Here is a 24,877-nt window from a genome sequence, read left to right on the forward strand (position 1 = left end):
GCCGCGTGACGTTACAGTTCCCGCCCACCACTCTAGGCGGGCCTGCGGCCGGCAGTTCCAAAGCCGCCGCAGCAGCAGGCGACCTCTAGTTGACTGTGAGCGGACTAGGTGTAGCCTGCGAAGTGGAGGCGAGCTGTGAAAGGTTATGGCCGTCACCCCGCGGTTCAACCCACGCCAGAGTGGGGCCGCAGAGCATTCAGGACTGTGCACACTGCACTTGGGTGCAGACTTTGCTTGGGGACTCATCGGTCAGGCTTCTCGACTACCAGTCTTCTGACAATCTTTATTCTTTGTAGTGCCCTTACTCAGCCTTTTACGGGTTATAGTGAATTTGGTGAGTATCCCTCCCACCCACAACGGTCCTAGGAGTGTGCTGCTGTTAATGGAGAGAAAGGTGTTTCACCCTGAAGAAATAACATGCCACAGTCAGCGAGTGAAGCACATTTGCAATTCAACAATCATTTATTTAATTCCTAATTGCCAGCTACTGGGCTGGAACCTAGGAATACAAAGTAGGATAAGATTCTGGTTCACTAGCAACACTGGTCTGGGAAAGAAAGGCAATCGACTGGTCTGGGAAAGAAAGGCAGTCGAACTAGCAATTTCAATTCTGTATGGTGGTTTCCCAGCTACATGTAGGTACAACACAGTGAAGAATGAGAGCTAACATCAGCTACCTAATTCCAAGTGTCAGATATTATCAATGTTTATTCCCTGATTTTGAAGGCGGGTTTCGATGCTCCTGACTTTTACCCAGTAATCTTTGAAGAGTTTGTACAAGTAAATATGCTGTTTGATCTGGAAGATGACTTACCCCTGGGTAGGAAGTCAGGGATATTGAGGGGCTTTGGGAATGGCTCCCCACCTGCGGTTTAGAGGAAAACAACATGGGCTCAAAGCTAATGCAGTAGCAGTAGAGATGAAGAGGGGTGTGTGTGTGTGTGTGTGTGTGTGTGTGTGTGTTTGAGGCAGAGTCTCACTATGTACCCTGGCTTGCCTGGAACACTCTATGTGGACCAGGATGGCCTCAAACTCACAAAGACTTGCCTGCCTCTGCCTCCTGAGTGCTGGGATTAAAGGTGAGCATTACCACACCGGCTGATAAAGATGTATTAGAAAGGTAAAATCAGTAAACCTTGTTCATTGAAGTTAATAAGGAGGTGAAAAAAACGAGAGTTAAGGGTTATTGGTTTGTTTGAAAGAGGCATTGTATCATATACCAAGAGATAAAATAGTTGAGGTTTGGGTAGGAGGGAGATGAAGTATTGAGGTATCTTCCATTTGAGGTATCTATCAATCACTGTGGGTATAGATGTCAGTGATTTGTTTGAGGGATGATGAATAAAATGATAAAAGCAAAAAACTAAGGCTAGAGCAATGAACAATACCTGAATTCCAGGAGTTAGGGGGAAAGGAGGCAAACTGGTGTGGTTAGGGTGGGTATGCACTGGAAGCCAAGGAGAAAGAATGAATGGGAAACTGAAGGAAAGAGCAAAACCCCAGGTTTACAGAAGCTAGATGTTTATGAATATCTAACAGCTGAAATAAAAACCAAGTATTGCTTTATCGTAGCCAAGAAGGAGAAAGTAAAATGTAAATTTAAAAAAATTACAAAAAAATGTTGAAGCAAAATTTAAAGGTGACATTCATTTGTAATGACCTATTTATTTTGTTGAGAAATGTTGCCGATGAGAACATATTTAAAACACTTTGAGTTTACAGATTTTTAACTTTCTTTAGAATATGAGATTGTTGGCAACCTGTTCTTCAAAAAACAAAACAAAACAAAACAAAAAAACAAAACCATAAAACAAAGATTGAGAAGTGTATACTGCATAAAATGTCAGGGAGACCATTTCGCTTCAGTGCCAGGGGAAGAAAAACTAAACAATTAGTGCAAAGGTCTCATTAACAGTGCATTAGGAAGAAAACTTGAAGAGAAATAGAGCATACAGTCAGTGCAGAGGTGGTAAGCCCCAGATGGGCCTGATAGTATCAGTAATGGGAAGACAACATCCTCATCCTCTTTTCACGTCTCAAGTTGGAAAGAGGAAGAAGAGACAGGGAAGGGTGAGACAAAATATGCTGGTTATAACATCTTGTTGAGTTAGGAGACCTGAGTTTGATGGAACACAATAGGGTTGGGAATCAAGTCCTGCTTGCAGCATTTGAGGACTAGGGAAAAGATGTCTGCAGGAGGCAAGAGTTAAGAGTTTAGCAGGGCTTCCATTGAGGCAGAATAGGGGACTAAGCCTTCTCCAGTAGCACACAGGACAGTTCTGCTTTCCCAGCAGGAAAGGGTCAAGGGTTGAGTAGAGTCTTCAGTAGGGCTGGGAAGTTGGGTGTTCCCCAACCTGTCACAGGATCCCAACCAGGACCAGAGCAGAAACCCTGACCCTCCACTTCTTCATTCAGACAGGACTCATGGCATCCATGGGTTACCTTGGAGGAGGTGGTAGACATCAGATCTGGGCCTGCTGGTACCAGTACTTCTAGACTGTACTTATTTATATTCATATCACAGAGACAATCCCATATAGTAAAAGTGCCCCAAGTTCATATTAGCCCTTCCCATATCCTATGACAACATCCACCCTCTTTCCTCCAACACTTACATCAAAGAGGCCTGCCCCATGCTGTTTATAGAGCCTTGGATTGAGAAAGCCAAGAGGGGGGCGGCCATTGAGGATTCTGTGCTCATTTATCAAGGATAAAATTCCCCCAAACACTGGAGTAGAGGCCTGCAAGATGAAGATGCAAGAATAGGTCAGGGTTTCAGAGTGATTAGACTTTTGCGGAATGATTCTTGCAAAGATCAGAAGTCTCTAAGGAATCAGGGATTCTGGGTACAAGGTTTTGTAGGTAGAGGAATAAGGGTAGTTCCTGAGTAGAGGATTTAGAGCCAAACTGATTCTCACCGAGGTTCCAGACACCCATGGAATGGGGACCCTGTTGCTGACTACCCAGTAGCCATCAGAAAGTGCAGCAACGTCTGGGTAGGCACGGCCACTAGCATTGAAGTAACTAGATGGTGGTAGATGAGAGCTGGACTTCAGGAACTGGGCCACTGCTTCCCCCTGAAGGACATTTCTGAGTCTGAGTATTGGCCAGTAGCCTGTTCAGCAGGCTGCTGGACTGAGGATCACTTCCCCCACCCCGCTGCTATCCTCCAAATATCCACATGAACATGCACAAACCTGGTATGAAGGCTGTGGGAAAACATTGCTGAAGCCTCCACCACTGATGTAGTCAACTACTTCATTTGTGATGAAGAATGGATTCCTGAAGGAGGTGCCGCCTACTGTAGTGACATAGGGGCTAAAGAGAGGGCAGTATTCAGACAGTGGGTGGCTCCAAAGATGGGTGGAGTGGGTGGGTATAGTCTGGGTCTTACTGGAAAAGGGAATAAGACTGTGAAAACCTGCATACAGGGTTTATTGAGAGATTGAAAGCTCTCAAGACATGGCTTGAGTTGATTGTGCATACTTTTTTTCTACATGAAAAACAAAACAAAACAAAATCCTGCAACTAAAATGCCTAGAGACTAAGAAAGAGAAACATTGGTAGCCATGTTCTGCTCAGGAGTCTAGTAGCCTGGGACACACATGAAGAAAAGAGGGAGTACAGCAATCAAGACAGGTAAAGCTGAAGGCTGATCCATAGCAGCACCTGGTGGGGTCAGAGTCACAAATGAAAGATTGGAGGGGTGCTTACCTAGAAGCAGGGAAGCTAGGGCGGAACTTGTGTCTTCCAGAGACAGACCAACACCCAGCTCCAGTGTCACCTAGGAGAGACATAGTAAATATTCAGATTAGTTGGTGAGAACTCAGGGTGTAGGCTCATATGCCAGAGAAGAAATGTAGGTGTCACCTTTTACTGTAGGTCAGAGTTTACAGGTCACGTCAGTCCCTGTTAAGGCTCTGAGTTTTATTATGAGGCAGAAACCAGGCTGAAGTGTCAATTGGGGCAACATGTCCAGGTTGGGCAGGTGAGAAGTAGAAGTTTAGGGTGGGTTACCTGAGGCAAAAAGTAGGGTGAGACCCCGAGCAGCAGCCTTCATGAACTCAGTGTTGACTCTCTGCATGTAGACGTTGCTGAGAGAGTCTTCATCATCTCCGTAACTCACAGTATGTATATTTGGCAAGGTTGACTCATTACTGAGAAGCAGGAGCCACTGCAAGAAGGGCTCCTGTGCCTCATGCCGGCCTGGATTGTTTTAAAAGAAGGGATACGGGTGGTCATTGAAGAGTTGCTAGACTCTCCCTTCAGTTTACAGCATCCCCTTGACAAAATGAGGCAGAGATCAACAGCCTACCCCAACCCATTTCTCCCACCACCCCCAACTAATTCTTTTAGCAATACCAGGGCTACTGTAGACCCAAGTGGAGATGTTGGCACCAGCACTCATCAGGTATTCCACATCTAGACTGGCCTCGATTCCAGCTCTGCCTCGCCCCTGTTTTCCAACCACTCTGGCTACTGATGCATGGTGTGCAAAATCGCCACCGAACAGGCGCATGAACTCAGTCAGATCTGAGTTATGGAAATACTGTTCCAGGAACTGTGGAAACAGTCAAATCAGGGATCATGGATCAGAGAGTGAGGCCCAGCGTAGTAAGGCATTAAAGATATCTTGAGGAGGTTGTGAGGACCCCAGGGCTTCTCATGGCTCACCTGGGCACAGGCCTGGCTGTTGTTGGTGGTGCCAGAGCCCACATCTTGTGCTGTCAGGTTGTATCGCTGCCGGAGCACAGATGGCGTCACTCCCAGGTGCAGGCCAACAGTTCCTACCCCCTGTGGCTCTGGGCGTTGTCTCAGAGATGACGTGGGGGGAAAACGGTGCAGTCCCCCCACTGTGGAAAGGAGTCAGGCTTAAGGAGGGCTTACAGACACTACCACTTACTTTGCTACTGCCAACACCCTATGCCTCTTGTGGCATCTACACTTCAGCCTCTAGATCTGCCTTCCCCAACCTCCACCAACCCCATTGGGCTTACCAAAGTCCACATGAGGGGCCAAGGCCTGGGGGAGCTGGTAGGGATGTGGGGACCTTACAACATGGGTCTCCGAAGGTCCCCCCACATAGCGATGGAACTCAGCCCCAGGTAGCAGCAGCTCAGCCTGCCTGGAAGTCAGAAAACAGGAAGCATGGAGGGGAGCAGAAATGGCCCGAGTTCCACTTACTAGCCAGTCATCTTCCCATGCATTAGCTATACCCACAGGCTCTCAGCAAGCTTTCAACTTCCTCCTTTGGGGGTATTTTATCTCCTTGGTGGGGCAATTAACTCCATGGGGTAATCATTACTTCTCACCAGACACTTAACCAGCAGGTCACAAAGTCCCGTGTAGTCACTGAATGGCAGTTCCGGGCTCCAGCTGCCAAGAGCCATTTTTGGACGGTGCTCAGGGTCAGTGGTGCTGGTTGGACCAGCTCAGCTACATCCTGTAGGGTTAGGTACTTTCCTGCAGGGGTTCAGAAGAGGATCTTGTCTTGATTAGTGGCTCTTTTGGGTTGCCTGTTTGGACCTCAATCAGTAGACACCAAGACTTCCCAAGGAGGTTTGTGTAGGTGCTAGGCATATTGGTAATCTAAGGGGAGAAAAGGCTAGAGAGACTTGGAACGTCATGGCCAGGAAATATGCACAGCATGCACTGCCATAGTCACACAAATTCAAGGAGGTTAATAAACTTTAAATGCCCCATTTTAAGCTTATCTTCAAAAAAATTGTTTCCAAACTTTTGGAGCCAATTATACAGAACCATCTAATTTAGCTCAGATCTTCATACTTGTTGACTTTAAACAACGTAATGGTGAGTCATTCTTCCCTGCATGCAAAGAGCTTCTTGGGTGATCTGAAGATGCCTCTCTCCCCCGCCTCCATTCTCATTCTCTCTCTCTCTCTCTCTCTCTCTCTCTCTCTCTCTCTCTCTCTCTCTCTCTCTCTCTCTCTCTCTCTCACACACACACACACACACACACACACCCTTTCCTCACCATGCAGAACTTTAAGCAGGGAAAGGATTCAATCCAGCCTGGCCATCAGAGAGAATGCTCTGGAATAGTGTGAGGAGTGCTCTGGGGAGTGGGGTAGAGGAGAGGAAACTGCAAACCAGTCAGGGTGCTGGGCAGTAGTCCAGGAGAGAGAATAAACAACTGAGATGATGGCAAGAGGGATGGCCAGGGAAGATTAATCCAAAGACGATTTAGGAGTTGAACTAGCAACTTCAGGATTGGAAGAGAGGAGAGTGTAGGACTAGGTACGACATCAGGGGAACGGCCATGATTTGATAATTATACATACTAAGTGCTATTTCTCCATTTGGTAGCTGATAAGTAGAAGTCAAAATTTTAATCTAGATCTGATTATAAAACGTGCTCTCAAACATATCTACCCCACCCCAACCCTCGTCTTACTGGAGGTTGAACCTATGGTTTTACACACACTAGGTGAGTACCCTACCATTGAGTTACCTAAGCTCCCCCCGCCCCAAAAAAAAAACCACTTTAAAAAAAAATCTTGACAGTCTTGCTACACTGCTCAGGCAGGCCTTGGATTCAAAACCTTCCTGCTTTAGCCTGAGTAGCTAGGATTACTACCTCATGCCAATAGGCCTAGATTTGTTGTTTTAAAACTGAAGAACTCAGATGTTAAATTTGGGGTATGTGTGTACATGAATGTGGCAGTTACTGCCAATTTGTGTCATACTAGAAACATGACCCTACATGACCTGCACCAGCCAGTGCCTGCCTGTTCCTGCCTCCCACTTTCTGCCCCCACTTCTGATAGCTGATAGGCACCGTATTGAGGAGAGCTGGGGTCCGACACAGCCTGCACCAGCTCCGAGAGTCTTTCCAGGTTCTGCTGTTTCAGGGCAAAAGTGAGACTCAGCTCTTCTTCAGGGTCCACGCGGCCCAGGGACACCCAGCCTGGGGGCAGCCTGCAGGACCAGGGATATGACTTGGTTAGGCCACAGATGGGAAATCCCAGGTCGTGGAGAGTTTGGGATTAAGAGCTGAGACTTTGGGTGGAATTCCAGACGCAGATAAGTTTCAGAGGAGGTTAAGGCAGGAGATTAAGTCTAAGGGGTGTCGGGTAAGGCTAGAGAGTGGGCACTAGGAGCAGTTGTAAGAGTGAGGAAAGCTAGGACCAGGTCGGTGACTGCAGAGAAGGGTAAGGGAAGGCATGGGCAGTTCGAAATCAACTCACATCCACCGCTGGTCCGGCTCAGGGCTATAAGTGCATTTGCCAGTGATGACGAGAGCAAGGAGCCCTAGGAGGCTGCAGGGACGGCAGGTGGGTTCCATCAGGAGCTGAACCACCACTGTATTCCCTCCACATGTGACCCCTCTAATGTAATCCCCTTTGGCTACCCTCCCCACCTCAGTTTCTCACCAGGTTTGGCGTCCCATTTTGGCTTTCGGCTGATCTGAAGTCATGTGACAAGTCACATGAGCACTGTCTGTCACCTCCTCCACCTCCCTGCCTAGTAACTAGTGACGTTGCTGACTCCTCCCTCCCAAATGAGCTGTTTTGAATGCAGTGGCTGCTATCAGACTACCTCCTCTATACTGTATTGAGCATCCAAGCCCAGGGCTCCTCACCTGATGCCCAAGTCTGTCTCTCCAGGAACCACAAAGGAGTGGGCTGTGAAGGTTCATAGGTGTGGGCTACTCCTGACTGTACAATATTAGAAAACTAAGCTCTCAGAGCTTAGGTTTCTTCATTTAAAATTCAGTGACTGTTAGATAAAAGCAATCTAGCTCGTACTTGAGAGTGAAAATGGACACTGAGATAAAGCAAGCAAATCGCGTAGCTGAGGCTGACCTGGCAAAGACTCAGCAAATGTGAGCTCTGATTAAGGTGGACATTTCACGATTCCAAGGTAGGCGTGCATGGGCAGGGTTGAGGATCTCTTCACTTACTTGTTCTTGTAACCACCCCCATCTTTTTCTAGACCCTCGGGCTTAGAACCCTAGACTTCTCTCTGTTTAGCTCGTCTCTCCAGGAACCACTGCCCCTGAGTTCCTGCTCATGTCAGAGGGAAAAGCTTCGGAGAGACCAGGGCTAGGCTCCTGAGCTCCCAGTGCCAGCCCTACTCCAGATGTCCTGGTGTGTTCCACCTCTTTGGGCCTCCTAAGGTACTATGTATGCCAGGTCTCCGCAGTACCATTCCAGGTGACTTCTGGTTACCCTGACAGAACAGAGCCGGAGGCTGGATACAAACTGCAGTTTATTAAGGCTCCAGAGTGAGAATTGGCACTTGTTCTGGGCAGGGGCAGGGGTGTCAGAGGAACCCAAAGAAGCTGGGCCCTAACAGGTTGGAGGGACCTCCCCCATCCCCCTACCCCCCAATAAATAAAGTCTCAGCTCCATTGCAGGGTGCTGGTGCAGGACAGGAAGTCTTGGCTGAAAAGAACCCAAGGCTGTTGCCTCATTCTTATTTCTCCCCACACTGGATCTGGCCACAGGTCAGTGACCAACAGCCCCTCTGTGGTCCTAGTGCCAAGGAGACTGGGGTGAAATGTGGGGCCTGACCCAACTAGAAGAGTTCCGGGTGGAGAGCTGGGGACTGGTGGTGGCCTCCCCATGGTCAGTCATGATCCGAGGCTGCCCAGGGCAGGCTGAGAATGGGGCCTGCTTTGGGGACACTGTACGTATCCCAGGTCGGGGCCCAGTTAGGGCCACAGCTAGATGCGCAGCTCTGTGTCATCAGGCGGCTCCAGGCCAGACTCTGTGCTGAGTGCTGAAGCTGAGGGGCCCTGGGCTACCCCGAAAGGTGAGACAACGGGGGAGCGAGCAGCCAAAGGAGACAGTGAGGGTGAGAAGCTGGGAGACATGGCAGCTGAGGACAGGGAGCCTTCATGGCTGATGGGGGAGCGGTGAGAGGCTGGTGGGAAGATGGCCCGGGCTGCAGCTGTGCTTGCAGGTTTCGGGGGAACAGACTTGGCTCCTGGGTGGGCCACAGCAGTGATGAGGGGTGGCGGGTCAATACGGGGAGCAGGAGGACATGGCCGAGCTTCATCCTTGAGCCGAGCTATCTCTGTGAAGACACTGGCCAGAGGCTGGAACTGAGGGCACCAGCTCAACAGGTAGTCCCAGTTATAGCTGCCACGGAGCTCTTCCTCACCAGCCACAATGGCTGTCAGTGCACCAGCTACACATGGCTTCCCATCTGCTGGGAAGCCATAGTCCCCAGTGGGTGCAGGGCTCAGGCCACAGCCCCCCAAGAAGGCTGTAGCAGTGGCTGGGGGCCCCTCCTCTCGGTACAGAGTGGCTCCTGCACCTGGCAGCAGCAACCCTGCCTTTCGGCCCTTATACCAGGTGTCAGGGGCAGGAGGCTCACAGGATGTGTCACTCAATCCATCTGCATCCTGCTGGATGCCTGAGTCAGGGCCTCGGGCAGCCAGGGAGGAGGCAACACTGGCCACACGGGGAAACTCATTGATCATGCGGATCTCGTCATCCTCTGCAGCCTCTGCCGAGCCTCGGCCACTTGAATGTGAAGGGTCCAGGGAGCCACCACGAGGGTAGGGCCCTCCAGCTCCTGGCCCACCATAGCTGGGGAGAGTCTGATGATACAGGTGTTCAGAGGGTGGTGGACTCGGGGGTTCCCGGCCCAGCTTCTGTAAAGAGCTACTGGCTATGGGTGCTGCTTGTGACATTGGGCCAGGGGCGGCCTCAGCCTTGCGGCTCCGTGCTCGAACAAGGCCCAGGACCAGAGCTGCCAGAGCAAGCACCACCACAACTCCCAAAGAGGCTGCCACGGCTCCTACCAATAGCAAATTGAGGTCAGGTGCCAGGCCCAGAGCAGTGTGGGTAATATCCACAGTCACAGGTACTGTGGCACTCCGGGATCCAGGCAGAGGCCCTCTTGCTACTACCTCCAGCCTTAACTCCCGAGGTGCTTCTCGTCGGGTCCGGCCACCACCCCCAGAGGTGGTTGTTCCACTTCCTGGTGCCCGACTGTCCACTCGCAGGTACAAAGCACCTGTCGTCTGGTTGATACCAAAATAAGGGGAAGAGGTAGCCAGCGAATAGAGCACCAGGCCATCGGCACCCCCATCCTCATCTGTGGCCTGCACATGACCCAGGCTGTGGCCACGCTGGGCACCTTCTGGCACTTGGAAGTGGAAAGTTGGAGCCAGGAATACAGGGTCATATTCATCTTCTCCGGTAACCAGCACTGACACAGTGACAGAGGCTGAGAGATTCCCAGCATCAGCAGCACCCACTAGCAGACGGAAGCTTCCTGTGTGCTCATAGTCAAAAGGCACCCGTGCCCGCAATTCCCCTGTTGAGCTGTTCAGTGAAAATGCTTCACGACCCTCAGGCCCTGGCACTGCCTCCAATAGGCTGTACTGAAGTCTACCAAAAGTCCCAACATCCCCATCAATTGCATGTAGTGTGGTCACTAGAGTGCCTGGAGGCTGGTTCTCAGCAAGGCTAGTACTGAGCAGATTCAATGGGAAGGCTGGACCATGGTCATTCACATCCTGGACCTCAACTGTTACTGGTACCAAAGCAAAGTGTGTTCCAGCAGGATCAGCTGCCTGTACCACAAGCTGGTGTCGAGCCTGGGTTTCACAGTCCAGAGGACGGGCCAGTCGCAAAGCACCCGAGTTCTCATCCAGCTCAAAGAGCCCCAAAGGGTCACCTGAGCTGAGGGTGAAATGCACAAGGCCATGAGGTCCAGGGTCAGCATCAGAGGCTTCCACATGCAATAGCTCAGCTCCAACAGGCATGTCCTCAGGTACTGTCACACGGTAGGATGCTCGGGTAAAGACAGGTGGGTTGTCATTGACATCCAGTACAGTGACAGTCACTGGCACGGCTGAACTGCGGGGTGGCTGTCCCCGATCAGCCGCAGCCACAGTTAGATTGTACTGTGCCAGGCTTTCAAAGTCTAGAGGCTCAAGCAACACTAGGCAGCCCAGTGCCTGGGGACCTGGCCCAACACCCTCTCCCGCCTCAGCCAGCCGGGGTTCCAGCTGGAAGACTCGGCCCCGATTGCCACTGATGATGCTGTAGTCCACAGTGGCATGAGTGCGGCTTCCATCAGGATCTGTGGCCTCCAGGGTGAGCAGGGTGGAACCAGGGGGCAAATCTTCAGACACAGCAACACGGTAGTGTGGCAGTGTGAAGCTCGGGGCATGGTCATTCTGGTCCTGCAGCTGCACATGCACGGTGGCCCGTGCCACCCGGCCTGGAGCCCCATGGTCTCGTGCTTCCAGCACCACATCCACCACTCCTGGCCCCTCATGGCCCAAGGCCACTGCTCCTACTGTTGTGAACAGAGTTCCTGAGATGAGAAAGGTAGGGAAAGAAATAATCATTCAGTGATGTCACTGTGTCAACAAGAGCAATTCTCCAGAGTCTAGGCAACGGCTTTGGGAGTCAGACTCCTAGGTACAGCCCGTGTGCTGGGACAGTATGTAGTGTCCTCAGGTATTCAAAGCTCAGGAAACAGCTTCTAGATATACAGTCAGGAGGGACTTTTATTAAAGATAGGGGGCAGTGGATGTCCTCCCTGGGTCAGAGATCCAGGAGTCGAGATACGACGAAGTAGCAAATTTTAAGATTGAGTGCCAAATATAACCCAATAGAATCAATGATAAAGGGATCAGATTCTGGGAAAGACATACCATTGTTGGGGTCAACATTGAAGCCCTCGGCAGGGGAAGCCAGATGGTAGGAAATGTGACCATTGGCGCCAGAGTCTCTGTCAGTGGCAGAGACGGAGAGAATGGCACTGCCTGGCGGGGTGTGCTCCAACATCATCACCTGAAGAGTAGCAGAAAGTATTCCAGGCCAAGCTTCCCAGCTGCCCTGCTGTCCCCCTTAGCCTATGAGCTGGAGGTCAGCCCTATGAACTGTACTTGGCATCCAGCTAAGAACCATATTCCCCAGCACAGGAATAAGAACTGCCCACTTTCTCCCTTCTCATCACAGAATGCAGAACTTGGATGCAGTTCACAGGACGTGGGAAGCTGGCCTAAAATAGGACACTTCCCACCCATTCTTACATCAACCCCAACATCTAGCCCAGTCTAGCCACTTGTCTACCTCTGTTATATTGCTCCAACAGGAACAGTCCCAGGCCCGGGCATGGGGACATCCAGAAAGAGTTGGTACCTGGTAGAGGCTCTGTGAGAAGATAGGTGCATTGTCATTGACATCCTCCACGAGCACTGTGAGGTTGGCATGGCCCTCATGAGGTCCATCATGTGCCAGCAGCTGTAGGTGGTAGTGGTCACATTGCTCAAAGTCCAGGGGGCCCGTGAGGGAGACACGTCCTCCATAGCGGCCAATACTGAAGGGATCCTGAGGCCCAGATGGACTCAGCACATACCACAGCACTGGTCCAGAGTCCACATCATTTCCAGTTACCTGTGCAATCTCTGAGCCCAACAGTGCATCTGCAAAACATGAGGGAAAGGTGACTGCAGAGTTAGTTCTCCTCACTATGGGAGCCCTTTACACCTGTTGTTTTACTCAGCCCTCACCTTCTGACACTCGGAGCTCCCAGGGCTGGGGGATGGTGGGGCGATTGTCATTGGTATCGATGACCATCACTGTCAGGGTAGCTGAGCCCACCAGGGCTGGGCTTCCTCTGTCTGTGGCCATCAGTACCAGCCTAGATACAGAGCACAGTCAGGGAGCAGGGCCTAGAGATAGGAATGAACCCTGGGAAGGGCAAGGAGGATTCATGACAATTCCTAGGAGGAATTCAAGGTGTGCCCCGGGGAGTGAGAGAGATGCAAGACAGGGCTTGAATCCATACAGACTCAAGATGGGGTCTTGGACTCACAGGTGCCAGGTCTCACCGTGTTTCAGCCCAGATTTCCCGGTCTAGGATAGCTGTGGTAGTGATAGTGCCTGTAGCTGGGTCTACATGGAATAAGCCCCGTGCTGGCTGGGATGCAGCCAGACTATAAGAGATCTGTCCTCCGGAGCCTTGATCCAGGTCATCTGCTTCCACCTAGTAAGAGGGGAAGATTGCTGACACGGGCGTGGCCACAAACAAGTCCGACCAGCCCTGTCCCTGATCTTCCCACCACACCCCACACCTGTAGCAGGGGCCCTTCCAAGGGTCGGGACTCTGGCAGGAAAGCCACATAGTGAGGCCGCAGGAAACGGGGAGCATTGTCATTGGCATCTTGAAGGGTCAGGGTCAGCACTGAGAAAGCAAAGGCTCCTCCACTCTCGGCTTGCAGTACCAGTCGTAGCCGTGGGCTTGTCTCAAAGTCAAGCCCCTCTGCGGAGCGAACTGTAACGGCTCCTATGGGAGACAGCCTGCGTCAGCCACAGCTCCTTTCTTTGCTCTGGAGCCTTCTTCTCTGAGGGCAACTCCTCCTCCCACCAAAAGCCGCTCTGGCCCAGAGAACCTACTCCTCCAGGAGCCTTTCTCCTTACAAAACTTTTCCTGTTCCTTACCTGTGTTAGGCTGGATGGAGAATATCCCTTTCTCATTCCCACTGAGAATGCTATAGGTGATTGGTCCATTTGAGCCCCCTGAATGGACAGCCTTTAGGGAGATGACGGGAGTTCCTGTAGGGAGGACAAGAGAAAGACGTGTGGCATTGGCTGGACTGTGGTCACTACATTGTCAGTGACTAACTCCAGTCCTTCCAGGGGCTCAAATCTGGGACACATAACTGGGCACCAACCTGGGGGTGCATTTTCACGGAGAACAGCCTCATTACTAGCTCGGGAAAAGCGAGGCCCACGCTCAGACTCTCCTTGTATTCCAACAATGACCACACCAGTGGCAGAGCGAGCTGGTCGGCCAAGGTCAGTGGCCACAATGAAGAGGACGCGATCCCGAGGTCCCAGAGCTACAGGAGAGCGAGCCACACGGATTTCACCAGTGTAAGAGTCCACAGTGGTGCCAGGTGGTGGTGTGCCCGCCAGCCGGTATAGAATGGAGGCATTGGCACCAGCATCTCGATCTTCAGCTCGAAGTGTGGCTAGAGCCAGGGTTGGTGTACCGAGGCTAGGACCTGGGCGGGGTAGGCGGAGGCGCAGAGGACTGGTGGGGAAAGTAGGTGCGTGATCGTTGACATCACGCACCGTGATGGTGATCGGTACGGTGGTGCTCAGGGGCCCAGCAGCTGCACCATCCACGGCATTCACAGAGAAGGCGTAGCTGGCACAGTGTTCTCTGTCCAAGGCAGTAGCTGTGCGCAGCTCTCCAGAGGTAGGCTCCAGTAGGAAGGCCCCCGCGGTACCTGCACCCAGGTAGTACATCACACGACCATTGTCCCCATCATCAGGGTCATGAGCCTGTAGTTGCAGCAGTAGGGTCCCTGCAGGTGCATCCTCAGGTACCTCCACAGCATAAGCAGGCACAGGAAAGGCTGGGGCATGGTCATTGGCATCCAGCACTGTCACTGTCACAAGCAAGGTGGCACTGAGGGCTGGCTGGCCTCCATCCCTGGCCTCTATCTGCAGCTGGAATGATGGCTCTACCTCCCGGTCTAGTGGCCTCATGGTGCCAAACTCCCCAGAAGTGAGATCTAGGACAAAGGCTCCTGAAGGGTCTCCATCTGCAGAGAATATGCACACACAAACATGCACATGTTAGCTCATGAGTAGGAGTAACTTGTAGGTAACAACAGGAATACAAGCCGTAGAAGAGAGCTGGGAGAAAGGCAAAGAAACACAAAGGCAAAGAGAAAAGAGAAACACCAAGGGCAAAGAGGAACACTATAAATCACACAGAGTGTGATCTTGGGACCCCTCAGTCCCCCAAGATCCTTTCAATATATATAATCAAAGTATTTTCCTAAAACATTATATGCCTTTCCATTCTCATTATCTCACAAATGTAAAGTGGGGTTTGTGGATGTTGTATGGCATTCTCCTTTGGTTAACAGAACAAGTATTTGTGTACTGTGTTTTCCAGAATATTCTACGTTTAAAAAAAAGTTATTTTTTCAGAGAGTCAATTTACCCTGGTGACCTTTAGTTACATTTAAGATAACTGCAACTTCAATACTGTTCAACAGTTTGTTTGAAATCTTAACATTTTCTTATGCCTATGGAGAAATAGCAAGCAATATCCTTAATCGTTTGTTCCTCTATGATATCTAATTTTTGTAAGTTTTAATATGAAACATAGCAAACACTGTTTTTTAACATACTACCTATGAACCTTTTGGGATTATCAACACTTAAAAGCATACCTGGCTTAGTAGTATAATACCCACCACTCTGGAGCCTGAAATTGGACAATCATGAGTTCAAGACCAGCCTGGTAACATAGTTGAGACCCTATCACATAGAACAAAGTTTTAAGAGTCCCTGAGACCAAAAATGTTTGAAAACAACTGACTCTGTGGAGAGACAAGTAAAAGGAATAGGATAAAGACAACAGACATAGGGAAGGTTAAAGAACTGGAGACGCTAGAAGAGGTAACTTAAATATACCTATTGGCTGGAAAGAAATAGATAGAAGAAGGGGAAAGAGACATAGAAACATCATCATAAAATGACAAGAGCCAAGGAACAGCAAGAACCAGGCAAGTAGGTGCTGGCCTTGTGGCCCTGGACGCCTCTCACCTAGGATGCGGTACTGTAGCTTTCCATTGAGCCCCCTGTCTGGATCAGAGGCCCGTAGGGTGGTAAGGGTTTGGGGGTCCTGGCCTTCAGGCACTTCCAGGGAGAGGTGGGTGTTCCCAAAGGTTGGAGTATGGTCATTCTCATCTTCCACAGTCACTCGAACTATGGCATGAGTCATCAGGGGTGGCGAGCCCCTGTCCCGGGCATATACTGTGGAGAAACAAAATCAACAAGATCTACCCTATCTCATGCCATGGAGAAACCCATACACATGTTCACCAGGTACACATATAAAACAGAAAATGTCTATCTCACAGCGCACCCTGGGGTGCACAGATGGGCATACATAACACACAGGTCAGAAAACTCTCTTTTCCTTTCTACATCCCATGATGGCTATATGCAACTAGCTTCAGTTAGTGGTAATGTGTCAGAAACAATAAATTAGGTATCAAAGCCTGAACTCAACTCTCTGCCCTGCCATTTCCAATCCCTGTTAGCTTGAGCAGGTCACTTAACCCCTCTGCTAATGCCAATATGCTCCTCTGCTAAATGGCTTCAGTATAATCAAAGGAGGTGTAAAGAGTGCAGTATGCACTGGAAAATTCGTGATGACAGGTTAGAAGTTAGTTCATCTTACACTCTACCTTGAAGCTCCCAAAACGTAACCGGAGCTGTGTTGTACACACTGCCTCTAGCTTTTGGCGGTCCTGTCAGTATACCTGTCAAGTTGATCTCCTCCTGCTCCTCCCGATCCAGGGCCCTCAGAGTCGTGAGAACTCCAGTGTTTGGGTCCAGAGAGAAGCTCTCGCCAGAGACACCCCCATAAGTCACTTGCCCATTGGCCCCTAAAGACAGGCAGCATGGAGGATGATCAGACGGGTAAGTATATCTTTTATTCCCTTGCTCGATCCCTCTAACAATTCACCCCCTACTCCATCCCTTCCATAATTTATTCCTACAGGTCTTACCAAGGTCAGGGTCAGTTGCCTTCAGAGTGAGCAGAGATGTGCCAGGCGGACTGTTCTCACGAAGGAGGATGCTGTACTCTTGCTGAGGGAAAGCGGGTGCCTCATCGTTGATGTCAACAACACTGACAGTCAGGAGTTGAGTGGATGAACGTGGCGGGGAGCCATGGTCCAAGGCCACCACTGTCAGTACGTGCTCAGCTCGTTGTTCTCGGTCCAGAGGCCGCACCACGGACAGCGCTCCTAGGCAGCAGTAAGGAGGTCGGTAGCCAACTTCAGCATTCCTTGCACTTGAGCACCCTCCACGCCTCCCACTCCAGGCCCAACTCTCACCAGTGGTAGCGTGTAGCCGGAAGTGGCCGTCCCCTCCAGCCGCAAGGCGATAGGACACGCGGGCAGCCTCCCCCAGGTCCGGGTCCCGAGCTACCACGTGCAGCGCCGCGGGTCCGGGCGGCTGATCCTCCGGGAGCCGCACCCGTGAAGGGGAGGCGAAGACTGGGGCGTTGTCGTTTTCATCCGTGACAAAGACGCGCGCCGAAACGCGCGCTGCCCGGCGGCGGCTGGCATTGGTTGGCCGGTCGGTGGCTTCAACCAGCAGCAGCAGCGCCGGCGTAGTCTCCCGATCCAAGCCGCGGGGAGCGCTGAGCGCCCCGGTGCGCGCGTCCAAGCGCAGGGCGGGCACCGGGGGCTCCTGCCTCAGCAGGCGGTATCGCACGTCGCTGTTGGGACCTGGGCCATCTGCGTCCGATGCACGGAAAGTGTACAGCGTGGCGCCGGGATCGGGGTTCTCGGGTAGCGCCAGTGCCAGGGGGTCGCGCGCGAAAGCAGGAGCGTGCTCGTTCTCGTCCTGCACACGCACCTGCACTCTCAACAGCCGCGCGCCTGCGCCTCCCGGCCCCTCGGCGCGCACCGTGAGCGAGCGCCAGGCCGGCCCGGCCTCGAAGTCCAAGGGACGCGCCAGGTACAGGCGACCAGACACCGAGTCCAGGGCGAAGGTACCCTCGGGGTCGGCGCCACCCACCAGAGTGTAGGTGAGTGCACCCACATTGACTGGCTCCTGCGGGGCCACCGAACCCAATAGGGATCCAGGTCGAAGTCCTTCAGCTGCTGTCACCGTCAGGACTACAGGCACTGTTGCTCCAGGGTCAGGTTCAGTGAGATCCGGCGACTCCACCGCGCGGGTGGAGGGAAGCACCTATTGTGCACCAGAACGGGAAAACTGAATCAGGAGGATCTGTGTAAAAGAGGGTCTGTGCTGGCTTCTTGGGTAGTAGGGGAAGGTTAGTCAGAGTGGACTGACAAAGGGTCTAAGGATCTCAAGAAGCTGAATCTATAGGAGGGGACCCAGACCAGGGGACTTTAGGAATGGCAGCCATACCTGCACCAGCAGTTGCAGGCTGGCACTTCGAGGGGGGCTGCCTTGATCGTGAGCGCTCAGAGTTAGCACATAGTGGGGCCGCTCCGCTCTAATCAGGGATGCTGCAGTGTGCAGTTCTCCTGTGTGAGGATGCAGAGAAAAGAGCTCCGAGCCAGGACCTGGGGACAAGCAGAGGAAGGATGAGGTTTTGGCAGCCAGAGCAAGGAAGGCCATGAGAGCGCTGATCACTACTCCCAGGCTCCCTCCTCCTCGCCCTCATACCAGTTAGGGTGTACAGGATGGTCCCGTTCTCCCCCTCATCTGGATCTTTGGCCTGCAGAGTGGTCACCAGTGTTCCTGGAGGCACGCGGTCTGGCACCTGTGGGGAAACACAACTCACCTACAGTTGTCTCCTTCCACCGCTTAAAATAACCCAGAATTGGCTTTCATTCACCTATGTCTAGGAGGAACTGTCTTCCTTTTGTCTTAATACCTGTTCTAGGAGGGAGTCTCTCTTACCTATATGCACAGCTCAATCGGGAGGCCCCTCCCCATCTCTCTTACACCTCTTCAGAATGTGGTCCTGACACTTTCCTCACCTGTAGAGGGAGGCCCCCACCAGCAGCCCCTGAAGCCTGCAGGAAGGTGGGACTGTTGTCGTTGAGGTCGAGTACTGCAACATGCACAGTGCCTGTGGCACTGCGAGGCGGACTCCCCCCATCCTGCACGTGCACCAGGAGCTGGAAGCTGCTCTGCTGCTCTCGGTCCAGGGTTTGGAGTGTAGTTACCTCTCCTGGAAGTGAAGATGGAGATTGTGATGGGATGTTTAAGGATTCAGAGCCTGGGAACTACAGATTAGTGGCTGGGGAATGTGGGCAAGTACCAGGGCCCAACTCCAGTCTGAATCCCCATGCTTACAGCCAAGATCTGGGCTGGAGATCTTATCTGGGTATTTGCCAGTCTGGAGATGAGGTTGTGAGGTCTCAGTGCTTACCAGTCTGGGGGTGGATGCGGAAGGCCTTGCTGTCTTCTGACAGCTGCCGAAGGCTGTAGGTCAGACGCCCATTAGGTCCTGAGTCTCTGTCTGTGGCAAAGACTCGGCCTACACTTGTCCCTGGGGGCTGATTCTCTGCTACAGCCAGGAAGGTGGGCTCTTCAGACAAGCGGGGACTGTGGTCATTTTGGTTGAGGATGCTGACCCTGACAGTGGCTGTGCCTGTCTGCTGCCCTAATTCAGCTTTGGAACCAGATACAGCCATCACCTTCAATGTATATAACTCCTGGGACTCACGGTCCAGTGCTGCCCGTACCCACAGCCACCCACTCTGTGGCTCTAGGCCAAAGGGGTTACTGGCTCCATCTGCTGCAAGATGGTAAGTGACAGGGCTGCCATCTGGTGCCTGGGCCTGCACTTGCAAGATCTGAGTTCCAGTGGCAGTGCCTGAGGGCAAGTCCACACGGTAGGTAGGGCTGTCAAACTGTGGAGCCAGCCCATGGATTCCCAAGTCCTGTATCACCACACGAAGTCGAAAGTGGCTGGTGCGTGGTGGGGAGCCTCCATCCCGGGCCTCCACCTCCAACTCATGGGTTGGTCTCCCTGGAGGCCCCAGAGGTCCCATAAGCCGGACATGGCCTGTGATAGGATCCACAGTGAACATTCCATCACCTCCAGCAAGTAGACTAAAGGTGACCCGACTATTAGCACCCGAGTCTGGGTCTAGAGCACGCAGTGTATAGATGGGAGCCCCTGGAGCGGTGTTTTGTGGTAGTAATACGGTGTCTTCAGGTGCAGGGAAGGCAGGAGAGTTGTCATTCACATCATCCAGCAGCACACGGACCCGAGCCACAGCAAAAGCTGGGGGGGTTCCACTGCCTGCTCGAACTTCTAGCTCTAAGACGGGTCCCAGAAGCTCCCGGTCCAGGGGCCGAAGTGTTTTTAATAGCCCTGAGGGTGAATCTAGGGAGAAGAGCCCTCGGGGATCCCCACCTGATAGTGTGAGGGTCACAGGCCCTAAGCGACCTAGGGAGAAAGAGAGAAACATCAGGAAAGGGGTATGGGTCACCTATTAATCCAAAAAACAGTTCCCACATTTGTGCTTAACTCAGTATTAGGAAAGGGGCAGGCTTGATGCTGGGGGAGGGGCTTGGACCTGCCTCAACTAAATGTACCAAGTTCTGCTGACTCCCCATGGAAGGCCTTTACCTTTTTGGAAGAGGGAATAGAGGGTGGGGAGGGAAGGCTGGGGGTGGGGGGTGGGAGGAGGGAAGAGAGATGGATCTGTGGTTGGTATGTAAAATGATAAAAAATTTCTTAATAAAGAAAAAATATTTTTTAAAAAGGAAAGGGGCAGGTGTTGGCAGGGAAATTGGTTGGCATTAGGGTGATGTTCGTGTGCCATACTGTTTTGTATTAGAGCTCCCAGTGGTGTGCTGCTCTGAGGTCACCCTGAGATGGTACTGGAAGATAGTACTGGGATATCTGATACCTGGTGGGTTGTGTGCTTGGACTATGCCCACACTAGTGCCTGGTGCCACATCCTCTGGCACTGAAAAAACATACTGTAGTTGTTCAAATATAGGTGGTGTGGGGGTTCCAGGCACAATGCTGATGTTAACTCGGGCAATGGGTTCTGCTTTCAGGCCACCTCCATCCTGAGCTCCAATCTCCAGCTGCACCACAGAATTAGCCCGTCTGGCCAAGGGCCAGGCTACTGTCAACAGCCCTGGAGAAGGAAGAGAAGCAAAAGTAGATGAGGGAAAGAATAGGGAAAGGTCCCGGAAAGAGGAGGCAATATATCATTTAGGCGGGTGCAACGAGGGGGCTGATAGCAGGTCCTGGTGATGGGAGGATTCTCACCTGAGTGTGCATCCAATGCAAAGAGTGGGGGATTATTGCCAGCCAGGATGTGGTAGGAGAGTCGCCCATGGGGTCCCTGGTCTGGGTCATGGGCATGCACTCTCAGCACAGCTGTGCCTGGTGTACTCTGAGCACTCAGACTGGCAGCATACTCCCGTGGATAAAACTGAGGTGGGTTGTCGTTCTCATCAGCCACAAACACCTTCACGTACACTATGGACTTGAGGCCTCCCTGGTGGAACATGTAACCATCAGTCAATAGGCTATGCCAAGCCTTGGTGAGAACTCTACCCCAGTATCCCTGGCCAAGGTCCATTTACTTACCCCATCAACAGCTGTCACTGTGAAGTCAAAGCTTGAAGGTCCCTGGTCACGGTCCAGGGTCCGAGTGGTACATACATCACCACTGTGGGCATCAATGCGGAATGGGGGAGATCCAGAAGCTCCAAGCCCAGCACCCAAGGAGTAGGAGAGGAGGCCAAATGGACCACTGTCGGCATCTGTGGCTGTCACCTGGGGAGAGGCTGGGGTAAGTGATGCCCCCTCTTGCTGGTCAGAAAAGTCAGAGCTAAACCGAGAAAGCATTGCTGGTGCCCAAAGACCCTGAATGGTGTGCACACACAGAAGACCAGAACACGGACCAAAACCCAACCCCAGGCCAGAACCCACTACTTAGGTTCCTGGGAGGCTCTGGTTACAATTGTTTTTTTGTTAAATGGCAAATAAGACCCTGCCAAGGCTGAACCTTGGAAACAGCCCTTTACTGTGGCTGTGGGCCCAGATATCCCAGGAGACAGATTTTCTTCTGCATGAATCCCTGTGGGCAGCAGCACAGCTGCAATCATCAATATGTAAACTTGTTTGATGTGTGCTTGAAGGCACTTTAATATATAGTGTTGATTCATTAACATTGACTTCACAGACACAATACAGTAAAGATGCAGCCATGGTATACTTAGTTATTGTGACTCCTGTCTGACCAAAGCTTATCTAATGCATGCATGTATTTTATTCTGAAAGGCATAAAACTAGGCAGAGCTCTACCGTTCTACTTGGGGATTGTTTTACACAGCGAAATCGCTAATAGAAAGCACAAAAACAACAAAATAGAGCTCAGAAAGGACACCTGGTTACAGGACAAGAGCTGAGACAAGAAGAAAAATGTCACCTGTTTCAACCTCAAGCTGGGAACCTAGATATCAGGCAACTCATGGCTGCATGTGTCTAGGGTTACAAATAAATTCTACAGAGTAATGAACCTGCATATAACAAGGACCAACTACAAAGTAGAGTACCAAGGGCAGCAAACTCTAATTCCAGAGGATCACAGGAAACTACTATCCTCATAAAGTCTCCTAATCACCTCAAGCAGAGAATTGGTTGATGGATAGTTAGTAAGATTGATATTTTAAGTCTAATCTTGTGTGCAGGGAGTCTTGTTTTGTTCTGAGATAGAGATCTCACTATGCAGCTCAGGCTGGCCTTAAACTCATGATCCTCCTGCCTCACCCTCTTGAGTGCTAGGATTGCAAGTGTGCCACCAATCCCAGCTTACATGTCTAATCTTTACCGAGCATGTTCATTACACAGTTGAGTCTGATCACTACAGGGTCTGTTCTGAGGTTTCTGAATGTGTCTCACGCACTTTAGCCTAGGACAGGGCCAGGTACACAGTACATGCTCTGTGCATATTTGTGCATTGAGTGAATAGGCATCCAATCACCCTGCTTTGTAACAAAACTTTCTTTCACGCTCAGTTTTACACATTGAGTGCACACTAGTCCCTCCATAGTGGGTTAGCTGGTGGCTGACTACTGCAGGCTGTGACAAAGTGCTCTTTGTGGGTAGAGAGACCTCAGGGTCATGATATGCTGCAAGAGGAAGCTGCAGAGTTTCCCTTCTCGGCCAGAAAATGTGCTCAGAAAGAAAGCTGGCCAAGGATTTCTGATTGTTGCCCAGGCCCTTGACAGAAATGATCTGTGCCATTGTTTATCCTCCTGAGAGACATTAAGACCCTGCCATGGCTGAACCCTGGAAACAGCTCCTGCTCCAGCTCTTTATGGTGGCTGTGGGCCCGGATATCCCAGGAGACGGACTTCCCCCTTGCATCTCTCCCCATAAGCAGCAGCGCGGCTGCAGCTGCCTTCAGGAGCTGTTAAACACCTCTGCCCTCTGACTCTGTTGCAGGAAGAAAGCAATAAACAGTGGTCGGGGGAAGTTGTCAGGAAGTGACCCCCAAAAGGCGCAGGGGCCTTTGACTGGAAATGACCAAGGCAGAAGTGGATTTCCTGAGCCCCTGCTCAGAGGTTTCTCTGTAAACGCAGACTGTTTTCAGCAGCTTCTTTCTCAGCTCTGTCTCCCATGCTGCATCAGCGCTGTTAGAAGCCTCAAGCCTCTCCTCTTATCTATAGTGTGACCCCCCAGCTCTTCTCAGATGCACTATTTCAAGGACAAAAGAAAGACCCTTTTCTATGAACGCCAACGTTCCTACCAGACTCTGAACTTACGGTATCTTCCCATCCTGACATCCTTCCTCTGTACACCTCCCCCCCCATTCTGATTTCTTGCTACTATCATAATCTGCTTTTTCCCCCCACCGGTTCACCCTCACCACTGGCCCTTCTCCATTTACTGTGCTCTGGCTACTCTTATTCACCCTGTTCCCTGGGCTTTCTCCTTGGCCTTTTTTCACCCTACAAGCCCTCTTTCACTTTCCCAGCCTCAGGAACCATCTCTAGTAAGCTTTAAGCTTAGGGAACCATTCCCCTAGGCTGCAAACTGTACATCCAGATGCCTGTTCAACATCTCCACCTGGATGTCCCATGCTGATCTTAAATCTAAGCTGTCCAGTACTAAACCCATGATCCTTTCAAATTTGCTGACTCTTCCATCCACTCACTCAAGTCCAAAGTTAATTCTTTCCTTTCCTTTGCCGGGTGTATCAGTCAGCCAGGGATTCAGTAAGTCTTCATTACCCCCCTTATATTGAGTGTGTCTTGCCATCTGAGTCATTCTCCCTTGGCCTATTCTAATTCCTTTCTTATAGGTATCTGACCCTCGGACCCATACTCTAAATTAAGGATTCTCAACCTTGATACTTCTGACATTTTAGGCCAGATTATTTTTTTAAGTCTGGAGACTATTGTATTCTTTATATCATGGTTTACAGCATCCTGGGCCTCAACCTCACTGGATACTGGGAGCATCTCATAACTTATAACAATACAAAATGTCTAACTATTGTTAAATATCTCCACTGGAAGGTAAAACTGCCCCCAGCTGTAAACCACTAGCCTATACTGACAGCCAGTTGAGAGACAAATTTGATCATTTACTTCTGTACTTAAAAGAAAACTTCAATATTTTATATAGGAAAAACAAATTCCTTGGCTTGATGTGGGCTCTTCCCTGGCGGGCCTTCCCACATAGTCTCATCTTCTCATCTCACATTTCAAGCTCCAGCAATACTGAATGACTTGGAGCCCCTTAAACAAATCAGGTTCTCTTAGTTCTCTGCAGGTGTCACCTAGCTTGGAGCCTTTCACCTGTCTGATACCCCACGAAGTCCCTCTTATTCTGTAGGTTTCAACTCAAAAGTCCTTGTGCTTTGGGGAAACATCCATACTGCCTATTACCCCATCATGGAAGTTTCCTTATTGCAATAAGCTGTTTCTTTGCAAATTAAGGCTTATTCAGTTCGGGTTTATTCATTACTATATTCTGTATCCCTAATACAGTGACTGGCATATGTGGTGGATATTTAATAAATATACATTGAATAAATCATGTGTTAAGACTTTGTAACAGTTATGAACTCCCAGTGGGCATTTTTATCTTTCCTTCATTGTTTCTAACAACAAAAACTCCAGGAAACCACCTGGAAAGTTGTTCTTGTGCTTCAGGGACTAGCAGGGAGAGGAGAAGTTTGGAAGCAATAATCCACTGGTCCTGGCCAAAAGAGTACACACATGTGAGAGTGGGTGGTGGGAGCCAGACAGCAGCAAGCAGGCAAACGTCCAGGATCTGGCCAGAAGGCAAGAGATCAGGCACTGGCCTGGAAGTCTGGGCCAGCAGACAGCCCTGAGAAGATACTCAGGGGTTTGCCATACATCAAGACTGGTCGCTTAAGTGA

The 24,877-nt window shown here is 51.0% G+C and overlaps 2 protein-coding genes across 3 annotated transcripts in view; both read right to left on the reverse strand.

Moving 5' to 3' along the window:
- Positions 1-443: 443 nt before the first annotated feature.
- Positions 444-7,493, reverse strand: Tpp1 (tripeptidyl peptidase 1). Its single transcript, XM_006991742.4, has 13 exons — positions 7,395-7,493; positions 7,209-7,280; positions 6,800-6,939; positions 5,313-5,463; positions 4,998-5,125; positions 4,675-4,853; positions 4,363-4,561; positions 4,018-4,206; positions 3,715-3,784; positions 3,198-3,318; positions 2,919-3,077; positions 2,616-2,741; positions 444-2,442 (listed from the first exon to the last, which is right to left on the reverse strand). Exons 1-13 carry the CDS (start codon positions 7,436-7,438, stop codon positions 2,302-2,304), a joined length of 1,719 nt encoding a protein of 572 aa, XP_006991804.1. The 5' UTR covers positions 7,439-7,493; the 3' UTR covers positions 444-2,301.
- A 722-nt stretch (positions 7,494-8,215) lies between these two features.
- The window catches only part of Dchs1 (dachsous cadherin-related 1), a 33,525-nt gene continuing 16,863 nt past the window's right edge, over positions 8,216-24,877 (reverse strand). For both annotated transcript variants that reach the window (XM_006991743.4, XM_076549547.1), the window contains exons 3-21: positions 21,070-21,258; positions 20,746-20,977; positions 20,375-20,611; positions 18,883-19,908; positions 18,488-18,681; positions 18,171-18,267; positions 17,910-18,067; positions 16,865-17,726; positions 16,535-16,774; positions 16,286-16,411; positions 15,564-15,773; positions 13,670-14,548; positions 13,437-13,550; positions 13,070-13,281; positions 12,827-12,981; positions 12,506-12,636; positions 12,135-12,418; positions 11,645-11,783; positions 8,216-11,301 (exon numbers count right to left, since the gene is read on the reverse strand). In XM_006991743.4, the coding sequence (XP_006991805.1) occupies positions 8,690-11,301; positions 11,645-11,783; positions 12,135-12,418; positions 12,506-12,636; positions 12,827-12,981; positions 13,070-13,281; positions 13,437-13,550; positions 13,670-14,548; positions 15,564-15,773; positions 16,286-16,411; positions 16,535-16,774; positions 16,865-17,726; positions 17,910-18,067; positions 18,171-18,267; positions 18,488-18,681; positions 18,883-19,908; positions 20,375-20,611; positions 20,746-20,977; positions 21,070-21,258 (8,097 nt within the window). In that variant the 3' untranslated portion in view covers positions 8,216-8,689. The remainder of the gene's footprint in view (positions 11,302-11,644; positions 11,784-12,134; positions 12,419-12,505; positions 12,637-12,826; positions 12,982-13,069; positions 13,282-13,436; positions 13,551-13,669; positions 14,549-15,563; positions 15,774-16,285; positions 16,412-16,534; positions 16,775-16,864; positions 17,727-17,909; positions 18,068-18,170; positions 18,268-18,487; positions 18,682-18,882; positions 19,909-20,374; positions 20,612-20,745; positions 20,978-21,069; positions 21,259-24,877) is intronic.

Source organism: Peromyscus maniculatus, chromosome 1 (assembly GCF_049852395.1).
Source record: "Peromyscus maniculatus bairdii isolate BWxNUB_F1_BW_parent chromosome 1, HU_Pman_BW_mat_3.1, whole genome shotgun sequence".
Classification (NCBI taxonomy): Eukaryota; Metazoa; Chordata; class Mammalia; order Rodentia; family Cricetidae; genus Peromyscus; species Peromyscus maniculatus.

What these genes read in the sequence shown, in the direction of transcription:
- Tpp1 (XM_006991742.4), bottom strand. Translation starts at nt 7,438, where the DNA reads ATGACTTCAGATCAGCCGAAAGCCAAAATGGGACGCCAAACCTG. An exon ending in ACCTGCTGGTTAAGTGTCTG is followed by an intron (nt 5,126 to 5,312) that starts GTGAGAAGTAAT and finishes TCTGACTTCCAG; the next exon opens with GCAGGCTGAGCTGCTGCTAC. An exon ending in ATGGGGCAGGCCTCTTTGAT is followed by an intron (nt 2,443 to 2,615) that starts GTAAGTGTTGGA and finishes ACCTCCTCCAAG; the next exon opens with GTAACCCATGGATGCCATGA.